Raw genomic sequence first — 11,215 nt, 5'->3', positions numbered from 1 at the left:
GGCGGCAGGTGCAGTCGCGTTGAGGGGTGGGGGGGGGGGGGGGAGTCTAGTTGACATGTGCCGCTATTCTATTTTAGTCAATATTATGTACATAGACACAAGTGGAGGCAGCAACTGATCAAAATGTTATTTAAAACTAATCAAAGAGAACACCAAATAATGCCGTTATGTATCTCATGAGTCTACTGCTGCTCCTTCACGGTCCAATCACAGACTAGGGAGAGGGAGGTGACCTATCTCCCCAGCTTAACTGTTCACCAGGCTGGCTATGATGTATGATATGGGGCGGCTGTGTAAATCTGAGGACTGGATGGACAAAAATACAAATCCTTTGGCCAGTAGTAATAATTGCTTCCAATTGTATATTTAACATAAATTGTATGTGAAAACAATAAAATACTGTGATTTTTATGAAATATCGGTGTAATGAATGAGCTTGGGGTACATTAAAAGTCCAGAACCACACAAAAACACTGACCACCAATGTAAGAGGCCATTCTCCACTAACCACCAATGTAAGAGGCCATTCTCCATTGACCACCAATGTAAGAGGCCATTCTCCACTGACCACCAATGTAAGAGGCCATTCTGCACTGACCACCAATGTAAGAGGCCATTCTCCACTGACCACCAATGTAAGGCCATTCTTCACTGACCACCAATGTAAGAGGCCATTCTCCACTGACCACCAATGTAAGAGGCCATTCTCCATTGACCACTAATGTTAGAGGCCATTCTCCACTGACCACCAATGTAAGAGGCCATTCTGCACTGACCACCAATGTAAGAGGCCATTCTCCATTGACCACCAATGTAAGAGGCCATTCTCCATTGTCCACCAATGTAAGAGGCCATTCTCCACTGACCACCAATGTAAGAGGCCATTCTTCACTGACCACCAATGTAAGAGGCCATTCTCCACTGACCACCAATGTAAGAGGCCATTCTCCACTGACCACCAATGTAAGAGGCCATTCTCCATTGACCACCAATGTAAGAGGCCATTCTCCACTGACCACCAATGTAAGAGGCCATTCTTCACTGACCACCAATGTAAGAGGCCATTCTCCACTAACCACCAATGTAAGAGGCCATTCTCCATTGACCACCAATGTAAGAGGCCATTCTTCACTGACCACCAATGTACCGTGTTTCCCCGAAAATAAGACACTGTCTTATATTTTTTTTGGGCTCCAAAAAACACACTGGGTCTTATTTTCGAGGTAGGTCTTATTTCTTTTTTTTTTTTAATGTACAACAATCCACACTTAATCGTGTAGAAAAGTCTACATGTATTCATTTACAAAAATATGGTGATCAGGGCAATCGGGTGCCGTACCTTTCCAAGAGCAATTTGCTAACCAATCGCTGGCCAGAATGAGCAAAGTGCTCTTTCACTATTGATTCCTCACAGGCGGAGTGCATTTGGTATCACGCCGCCTGTGAGAGGAGTCGGCTTATGCGGCTCTGCTCCCTCCGGTGCCGCCTCGCTTCCTCTAGCACTGGCTTCGTTGGCACCGCTGATTCTCTCCTGCTCTCTCCCGCGGCTCTTCAAGTTCCCCCTTATGCCACCACCGTCCCTGGGAATGGTCACAACTGGGTCTTATTTTCAGGGTAGGTCTTATATTTTAGCAATTCCCAAAAATAGTACTAGGTCTTATTTTCGGGGAAACAGGGTACGAGACCATTCTCCACTGACCACCAATGTAAGAGGCCATTCTTCACTGACCACCAATGTAAGAGGCCATTCTTCACTGACCACCAATGTAAGAGGCCATTCTCCACTGACCACCAATATAAGAGACCATTCTTCACTGACCACCAATGTTAGTTGCCATTTCTCCATTTTTCGCATTTCAGATCTATGGATAAAATCAGTTTAGCAGAATTCTTGGAGACCAAATATTGACCTCAAGGGTTCCTCTGAGGTAAGAAGGTTGACAATGACTGGTCTATCGCCCTGCACAAGGAACTCACTGAACTGACCAGAACGGATCAGAATATCATTCCCTTTATTTGATAAGACCCCCTCAGCTTCTAGATATGAGGAATGTTCCAGCCTAAGCCGTAAAAAACGAGTTTTTGTGGATCTGATCATTCCGGGTCATTGAACATCACTCCTGCTTTCACTATATTGTAAAAGTAAAGCCAGTGACTTACCACGGTTGATATAACTTACCATTCTTTTCTGTTCCCTTAACCACTGCTCCCGAAACTCCTTCCGCCACTTCTCAATCTCCGTCTTCTTTGCTGACAGAGGCTAATAGAGGAAGACATAGGACTATGAGGCATGGGCAGTGGTATGGAGCCTTGGTTCTCAACTGGTGGGTCGTGACCCAAAAGTGGGTCGCTACTCCTTGTTCAGTGGATCGCCACATGCCTTCCATTTTCTAGGTGAGAGGCTACTCGGCCTCCCCCTAGCGCAGCACTGTTCATTCTCACACCGAGCAGCCATTCAAAATATGCTGCCCGGCGCCAAATGTCGACTTGAGGTGGGGTGGGCTGGGGGTATGGCCGCGAGAGAGCTCCATCCATACATTTATTGCTTATAGCGCTCTCGCACGTCTTGTAGAGGTGCCTGGACTGGAGTGACGTCACATTCTGGCTCCCAGCAACTCTACAGGCGCACATGGGAGCTGTACAAGCAATGCACATATGGATGGAGCTCCATCACAGCACAGCAGCCCACACTGCAATGCGTTCCATCGCAGTGTGACTTGGGCCGCGACTTAATGACCAAGGACAAATCTGAGGTTACACAGGTTGAGAACCACTGCTATAGAGTGTTTGAAAATTGTCCTTGTATCTTAACGATCATCAGCCTGTGCTCAGCGTACTTCCTCTGCTAATGTTTTCTTATTCTTAAAGGGTCAGTCTACCCAAAAGTGATATTTTAGTTATAGGTTGGACCCGGTGGTCTGATTTGGTCCCTCCTCCGGGGGGGTGATCGCTACAAGTACATATATTGAGAAATAATTTTCAGCTGGCATCATGAAAACAATGACAATATTAGAGATATTTGTAACATATTACTGAAGCCGTGGTCGGCACAGAAGGGTTTAGATTTTAGAACTTTAAATGTGTGTTCATATATTCATTATTTATGTGTCCATGAACTAAGGTTATAATTGTCATTACTATGTTGTATTTTCCCTAATTTTTTGTTGTTTACCTATATAAGGGGTGCGGTGTCCTTGTTCATGTAGTGATTCAAAACTTTTTACTATGTACTTTTTAATGACATTTAGTACTGATTATCCTAGATTAGGATCTTTGTATGGGGAAATGAATATTATATGTGACAGTAATTTGTAAAGAGACCCAAATAGGTTGATAAATTTTACATACTTTATTTAAAGGAGAACTATGAGGGGGGGGCGGGTGCTTTTCACTCACCTCATAGTTCTAGCCGACCTGTGACAATGAGAGTGTCACAGGTCGGCTCAGTAGATCGGGAAGTGAGGGAACACATACCGGCGTTCGCTCACCTCTCGATCCTGTCACGGCTCTCTGCCATGACAGGGGGAGGGGCTGGATTCTCCGCTCCGATCCGCCAGTGCTGACTGGCGGAACGGAGGGGGAGGGGGCGGGTACAGCTGGCTCTGCCTCTAGATAGGCAGAGCCAGCTGTCACTCACGCAGCTGGGCGGATCCAGACATAATTGTCGGGATCCGCTTCAGCTGCGGCGTCTCAGTATATAGGGAGCTGTAGCTCGCGGTATACTGAGCCTAGGGTGACGGGAGGACGCTAGTTTGTGTCCTCCCGTTACCCTAAGGAGAACTATGGGGAAAAACACTGACCTCATAGTTCTCCTTTAAGTACACATTTTTGGTTTCAAAATTGCTTAACGACCCCCCACCCAATCATATATTTTTTCCTCGTTCTAAATTATTTAGTCTTTATTTTAGCTTTAGTGGTTTTTTTTTTACAGGAAACACAAGGCTGCCATCGCTGTCCTCTTCTTTTAGAAATGATAATTGCCTGGCTGTCATCACCTCTCACTTATATTGGGATTTGCATTTTTATGAATACAGCTTCTGATGACAAGAGACGGCAGTAAAATATATGACGCCAACACAACTTTGCATATTCAGTAGCAGCAATAACAGAGACACATTCTGTATTACAGAGACAATCGGTTATAGCTATGAATATACAAACTAGACAAACTGACTGTATGTAACAGCCTTGGAACGCGGGATGATTGTTGGCGCTCGGAGCCATGGAGCGAGTATCAGCAAAACAGCAGAATTCGTTACATGTTCAAGAGCAGCTCATTGTTAAAGTGTTTAAAGACCGGACTGTCAGCCGAAAATCTGGGTGTGAACGTGCGAATTGTGGCCGTCAGCGACTAGTCAATGTTAGGGCAGAACTGGGGAGGGGCAAGACTGGTACAAGACAACAGAAGGGCAACAGTGCCGTGTCAGATCCCTCGCATCACCTTTCATCATCTCGTGGAGTCACCAGGCGGCCCAACGAAGTACTGATGGGGGGGTCATAATAATCTGGCCACTCGGTGTATAACATGCATAATGTATGATAAATGCATGTATCATCTTATAGGATGTTTATTGAATATGAATGGTCTGGGGTCAGGGTCTCTTTGTCTAGTACCAAATATAAGGTGCTGTCTAAATGAGTTAAAGGTTAGGAGTGGGGGTTGTAGCAACTACAAGGGTAGGATGGAGGGGGCTTAGGGGAACCCAAGGGGCCCAAGATTTCTGAAATGTATTGACTGTATTTTAAAGTCTAACAGTCAGGACCGGATTTACTCTCTCTGCTGCCCCGAGGCCAGGTTCCTCAATGCGCCCCCCTCCCCGCGAACTATCACCACCGCCCCCCCATGGAGAATGGCAGACCTGCAGGCTGCATACAAGTGATCATGGCGACATTGTCGAGATCACTTGTGACAAACAAGCGGTGGCTTCCCCGCTGTACATTTAGCTCTGCTTGCTCTGTCTCAGACCTGGAACATGTTGGTAGATTAGGACTTCTGACATTCTCTGACATTCCTAATTTATGTACTTGTTCCAGTTTAATGACTTTTGAAGCCAGACGGTCAACATAGCAGCCAGCCAGCATTTCAGAAGTAGGTCAGCAACGTGAGCCTTCCTATTTCTCTAGGTTTAGGGTTCCTTTAGAATGACAAATCAGCTTCATAGGGCTCATAAAATGTCAGTCCAGCTACTCACCAGGCAATACTGCTTCATCTGTAGCTTAGCCACTGTTTCAAGAGCTGAGGTTCCCGTGTGGGTTTCGTGGTCCAGAAGGAGGAGGTAGACATCTTGTAAAGGCATGCACTGCTGCAAGAGTCAACACAGACTGAATGACTGAGAAGCAAACTACACATTTAAGTAAATATTCCCACATACAAATCCATGATATGCAGATATACAGATCTACTCTCTTGGAAGAGCGAAAGTTCTATAAGTTGCTTCTCCTCCAGGGGCCGTGAGCTGAAGGCCAATGAAGGAAGAGCAACAAACCAGAGATGATAATTGTGGTTGTAATTCATTCTGCTGACTGCTGAAAGGGGAAGTACGTACAGGTGTTCATACATCTACCAAATGTATATCTCATATTTCATCTGAAGGTGACTGCAGTCTAAGCAAAACCAAGTTCATTATGAGGAACCATATTTCTATAAGGTTAGATGGACCAACCATAGAACAAGCCTCAGTCAAGGTCAACAATTGTCATAGAGTATTGCAATGTCAAATGGAACCCCAATGGCAATGGATTTCAGCTCTACTGAAAGGTTGTTATTTGGGTTCCCAGAAGTACGTACAGGTGTTCATAAATCTACCAAATGTATATATCATAGTTCATCTGAAGGGGACTGCAGTCTAAGCAAAACCAAGTTCATTATGAGAACCCATAGTTCCATCAGGTTATATGTTACATGGACCAACCATAGAGCAAGCTTCAGTCACGGTCAACAAGGGTTATAGACTATTGCAATGCCAAATGGAACCCCAAAGGAAATGGGGCCTCCAGCTCCACCGAGAGGTTGTTATTTGGTTTCCCAGAAGTACATACAGGTGTTCATACGTCTACCAAATGTATATATCATAGTTCATCTGAAGGCGGCTGCGGCCTAAGCAAAACCAAGTTCATTATGAGGAACCATACTTCTATAAGGACAGATGGACCAACCATAGAACAAGCTTCAGTCAATGAGGTGAGGTGAGTGAAAAGCACTCACCTCATACCGTAGTTCTCCTTTAAGCCTCATTCACACTGGAATCGGCCCGCACGTACAGCTCCGTGCTGCGTGCACGGCTGTATCTGGCAGCTCCCGGGAAGGACAGATGCTGCGCGTGATTGGTACGCAGCCCCCGTCCTTCTCTATGGGACTATGCGGCTGTACGCCGCCCTACGCTCACCCCAAGTGCAGGTCCGTACGGGTTTCCTGGCTCGGACGCAGACAGGATCCATCCTGTTAGTTTACGGACGTGCAGGGCGGGTGAGCGTAGGGCTGCGTACGGCCGCGTAGTCCCATAGAGAAGGACGGGGGTTGCGTACTAATCACACGCAGCACCTGTCCTTCCCTGGAGCTGCCCGATACGGAGCTGTACATGCCGGCCGATTCCAGTGTAAATGAGCGCTAACTCTCTCCTTGCAGAGGTCCGGCATGTACCCTGCCGAGTCAGAGCCATTGAGCCGAGAGCATGAGCTTTGCTGATTGCAGAGTTACAGGTCTGATTTAGCAAGGACCTCTGCAGAGAGACTACTGCTCCCGCACAGAGAGCAAGGGGCCTTCTCTGCGGCATGCTGGCAGGGGGTGGGCTGTACTGCTCATGCTGTGGCTGCTTTAGAAAGAAAGTAAACTGTACGACTCTGAGCACCTTTAGTTTTGATGCACTTGGAAAGTATTTCTCTGTTTTATACGTTTCGTTATTGTTAGGAAACGAGTTCCTCTTTCTCTGGCGTTTGTAAATTGTGTAACGTGACCCAGCAGTCAGCTGAATCTTGAAGTGAAACCGTTCTTTGCTGGTCAATAAATCACATACTGCTGGATTGGACAGGACAGGGCAGGAGGTTCAAGCATAGCTACACCCAAGAACAAAAATGTCATATATTACAGCTCGGCCGTCCATAGATGCGACCGCTGCATTCGTTTTATCTTTTCAGGTTAAGAACATTTTCAGCAAGTACAGAAAATACCTGTTGGTCCTGCCAAAAAATGCCTGTCCCTGTCACTTCCTGTGAGCTGATCTGGAAGCAAATGACAAGGTTATCTTATTTGTTTGAACACTAATGGAGATGAAGAAAGACTGCAAGTGACTACACTTACTTCTCCACTGTATCAACGGAGGAAGCCATAGTCGTCACCCAGGCTGGCTTCCTCCATTGATACGGTGGAGAAGTGAGCGTAGTCACCTACGGATGGGAATTAGGCTATTTGTAGGATCACAAGGTGAAGAGCCTGAAAAGAACCATGCAGCCACCACGTCTAAGAACTGCTATATATGACATTTTTGTTCTTGGGTTTCGGTACACTTTAAGCAGGCCTTGGTTGGCTACCGGATTCTTCATGGTTGATTCCAAGGCTTCAAAGCAACCAAGAGATGGGGTCCATTCAGCATGTTATACTGTGAGTCCTTTACAGTATAACATGCTGAATGGACCCCATCTTTCGATGTGGCACCTTAATCACAGACCCAGGAAAGGGATAGTTGGCTGTGCTTGTCAACTTGGCCAAAGGCTCCCAGTCCTCCCCTGGATGGTGGCTAGACATGTGCCATTCGTTTCGTTACGAATCGAAATTCGTAGGAATTTTCCTGAAATTCGTAAATTCGGAAGCATCCGAAATCCGAATTGCAGTTTCCGAATTATATCCGAAATACGAAATTCCGTTAACGAATTTCGGATCCGAATTTCTTTGAAACAGGAACTAATATTACCCCTGTAAATGAGGTTGAACAACATGACAAGATTTTTTTTTAAATCCGAAATACGGATCCGCTGCTGCTGAGAGTTGCATTACAACGCAGGCAGGAAACGAACATTCGTTGTATTGAAGCTAAAAAGCAAAGTACATTTATATTGGAGTTGATGGTAGTTTTTTTTAATACGAAATACGAAATTCGGATCCGGAATCCGTTAACGGAATTCGTATTTCGTTTGTTTGACCAATCAGAGGTCTTCTGCTGCTGAGAGTTGCATTACAATACAGGCAGGAAATTCGGAACCGGAATCCGTTAACGGAATTCGTATTTCGGATAAAAAAACCACTACCACATCGACTCCAATATTAACAAAGGTATTTTTGCTTTTTAACTTCATCATAACGAATGTTCGTACAGTTACGAAAATGTGCCGAAACTAACGAAAATCCGTATTTCGTACGAATCCGAATTGAGTTTCGGACACGAATTACGAAATAAAAAATAACGGATATTCCGAAACGAAACGGAACAAATTTTTGGACGGCGCACAAGTCTAATGGTGGCCACGAAGACAGAAGATCTCTCCAGTGAGAACATTTTCAGCAATATAAATAGATCCAACTAGTCAGAACTGGTGGCAGGTTTGTATTGCTGTCTTCATATTAATTGGGAAAATTGTGGTAAGATCGTGGTAACGGGAAGTTCTACTCCAACAGGGACCCAGACTGCCAACAGAAGTTCTTCCCCTTCAAACCCTAACCCTTCCTGTCTGTATTACAGGAAGCTCCAAGTCTCACACTAGATAACTGTACAGATCTGGAAGAAATACACAAAGCACACCGAGATTCCAGAAGAATACACATAGATCTTGTATGAGGACAATGTCTGATGATCCCAGAGATCAACTTTAATTATCATTGAAACTACAATAGCAGAGACCCCCAACCAAGACTATCCTGCAGAGTATCACGTTCTCCGTACCTGCTGGCCCAGGACGCTCCGCGCAGACTCACATAACCTGATGGTGTTCTTGGCGTATTCAGATTCTGCAGGAAAGAGAGAAGGAAATGGTGAGGGGAAGAAAGGAATCCACCAGAAACCATCACACACACAATTCTTTGGAGATCTCCACATATGATGAAGGTTGGGTCTTGCTGGGCCTTGTTGCTTGTCTTAGCTCAGCTGGACAATATATTTTCTTCAGGGATCTGAAACAGCACCGGCATTCAGGGCCAGATTCACTCTCTCTGCTGCCGCAAGGCCAGGTTCCTCAATGCGCCCCCCTACCTGACAACCCCCCCCCCTCCCCACCATGGAGAATGCCAGTCCTGCAGCCTCCATACAAGTGATCTCGCCGAGATCACTTGTACAAAACAAGTGGCGGCTTCCCCGCTGTACTAGGGTTGCCACCTTTTCTTCAAGCGTATCCCGAGCACTCTAACGACGCACGGATATTTTTTGGGGGGAGAATGAGTTGTGGCTTATTCATATGTAAATAGCGCCAACCCCTAATATGTAAATATCACAGTTGAGACTATTTTCAGTGGGGGGGCCAGTAGCCCCTATCTTAATTTTGATTGCCCCTGTCTACCTGACCTCTTGTGTCTGGGTTTCTGCTGCCATGATACCCAGACACAGCATTCAAAACCCGGACTGTCCGGGTGAATCCTGGACAGGTGGCAACCCTACGCTGTACATGTAGCTCTGCTTGCCCAAAGCAGGGCCCAATGTAGAAAACAACTACCCGCCCGGCGCCCGGAACTGGATCTCCAGGGTGTACGGAGATTCCACACCCCTGCTCCCTCGATCCCAGGCCAGAGTTGGCCTTGTGGGAAATCCGGCCCTGCCGGCATTATGAATGCCACTCCAGTTCTTATGTGAACTGGTCATGGAGTGGCCCCATTGGAGTTCAAGTCGAGTTTCACATCTTCACTTCTTCTTTTGCCATATTTGCATTGCTGTACAATGTATTTAGAGTTGTATTATCTACTAAATTATAATTCGTTCTACTGCAGTTACTCAGCTGCCTAGATAGGGAAGGATGAGCCGTAAAGAACGAGCACTGTGGAGCACTATGGAGGTAGGAGGCCATTCCTATAAAGCATGGGGGGAAAGGTGAACCATGCCCCCGCCACCCACCTGCATGATGAAAGACAGGAAGCCCTGTATATGCTGATCCTAGGAGAACATACAGGTAACTGTGACTAAATGTTTTACTTACACCTTTGTCTGCAAATGTAAAACTGTGTTACAAAAATGTGAACCCAGCTATACAGCCTTTAGGAATCTCAGCATGTATTTAAGCTAGTATGATAGAGCTAGTAGAAGAACCTCGGTGTGTTTTTATATTAGCATCCTATGAGTCAGGCTCCAAGAAAGAAGCAGCACCATGAGCCAGTTAGGCTTTCACTGCACCGCACAGTGATATCAGTTTAACAGTGGGAGCTTGCTCCCAGGAGGGTGGCAGCAGAGAGAGAGAGAAAGAAGCCAATCGGAGCGCATCAAAATGCACAGTACATGTGCTGCTTATGCAAGGTCACTGAGAACCGCTCCTGGCAGCAACAGGCCACATCCCCTTGCCTATGCTGAGTACAAAGTTCGAGATAAGGCACAATGAAAAATGCATGAAAATGGAGCGTTTAGGTGTGCAGCCAACCATGGGGTCCAATCAGCATGCTGAGAATGGTCAATGGCCAAGCGTTATTTCATAAATACAATGGGGGAAAGTGAGGTCACCGGCCTCACCTATCTGTCCCCAAAATGTTTTAACATATATTGCAAGGCTATAGTCCGGTCATGCTGACTGGTGAAATTTTTGACTGACTGGTGAGACACCGCCAAATTTTTCAAGCCCTGTATATATATATATACACTGTATATCATCACCAGGACAGGAAATACTAACTAACCCTTCCAGGCTCTATCCAAAATAAATATGATGCTTTGTCTGGATTCGGGACCCAAAGTGAATATGGCAACCAGCAGTGGTCTCCTAAAGAGGTCACCTCTTCCACACATAGATTAGGGGGCCCACTGTGCGGCTGCTGGCCGAGGACAGGCTTTTCTTCTGACCTCAGCGGGAGCCAGCTGTCTCTTCTGGGTTCTTCAAGGCAACCCCAAGAGACGCAAAGCCAGGTCTGCCCTTCTCCAGCCGTTGACTGTAAGCTGAAGCCTCCTGAGATATCTGACGTGGATATTCCAGGCAGGGCTGTAGCTACCATGGGGCGAGTGAGGCACCCGCCTCGGGTGCAGCTGAGAGGGGGCGCAGCCAGGGCCGGCCTGGCTGCGCCCCCTTGCCCCTGTTGCCATGGAGAGCACAGGGC

At 46.4% G+C, this 11,215-nt stretch overlaps 1 protein-coding gene across 1 annotated transcript in view; it reads right to left on the bottom strand.

The window, feature by feature from the left end:
- Positions 1 to 11,215, bottom strand: part of GMIP (GEM interacting protein) — a 68,658-nt gene that overhangs the window by 30,542 nt on the left and 26,901 nt on the right. The window contains exons 6-8 of the mRNA XM_018572338.1: positions 8,874 to 8,938; positions 5,193 to 5,303; positions 2,180 to 2,260 (exon numbers count right to left, since the gene is read on the bottom strand). Of these exons, the coding sequence (XP_018427840.1) occupies positions 2,180 to 2,260; positions 5,193 to 5,303; positions 8,874 to 8,938 (257 nt within the window). The remainder of the gene's footprint in view (positions 1 to 2,179; positions 2,261 to 5,192; positions 5,304 to 8,873; positions 8,939 to 11,215) is intronic.

This window comes from Nanorana parkeri, unplaced genomic scaffold (genome assembly GCF_000935625.1).
Source record: "Nanorana parkeri isolate BGI_ZX_2015 unplaced genomic scaffold, ASM93562v1 scaffold2005, whole genome shotgun sequence".
Taxonomy (NCBI): domain Eukaryota; kingdom Metazoa; phylum Chordata; class Amphibia; order Anura; family Dicroglossidae; genus Nanorana; species Nanorana parkeri.
The sequence above is the reverse complement of the archived record's forward strand: the minus strand, read 5'-3'. Positions and strand labels throughout refer to the sequence as shown.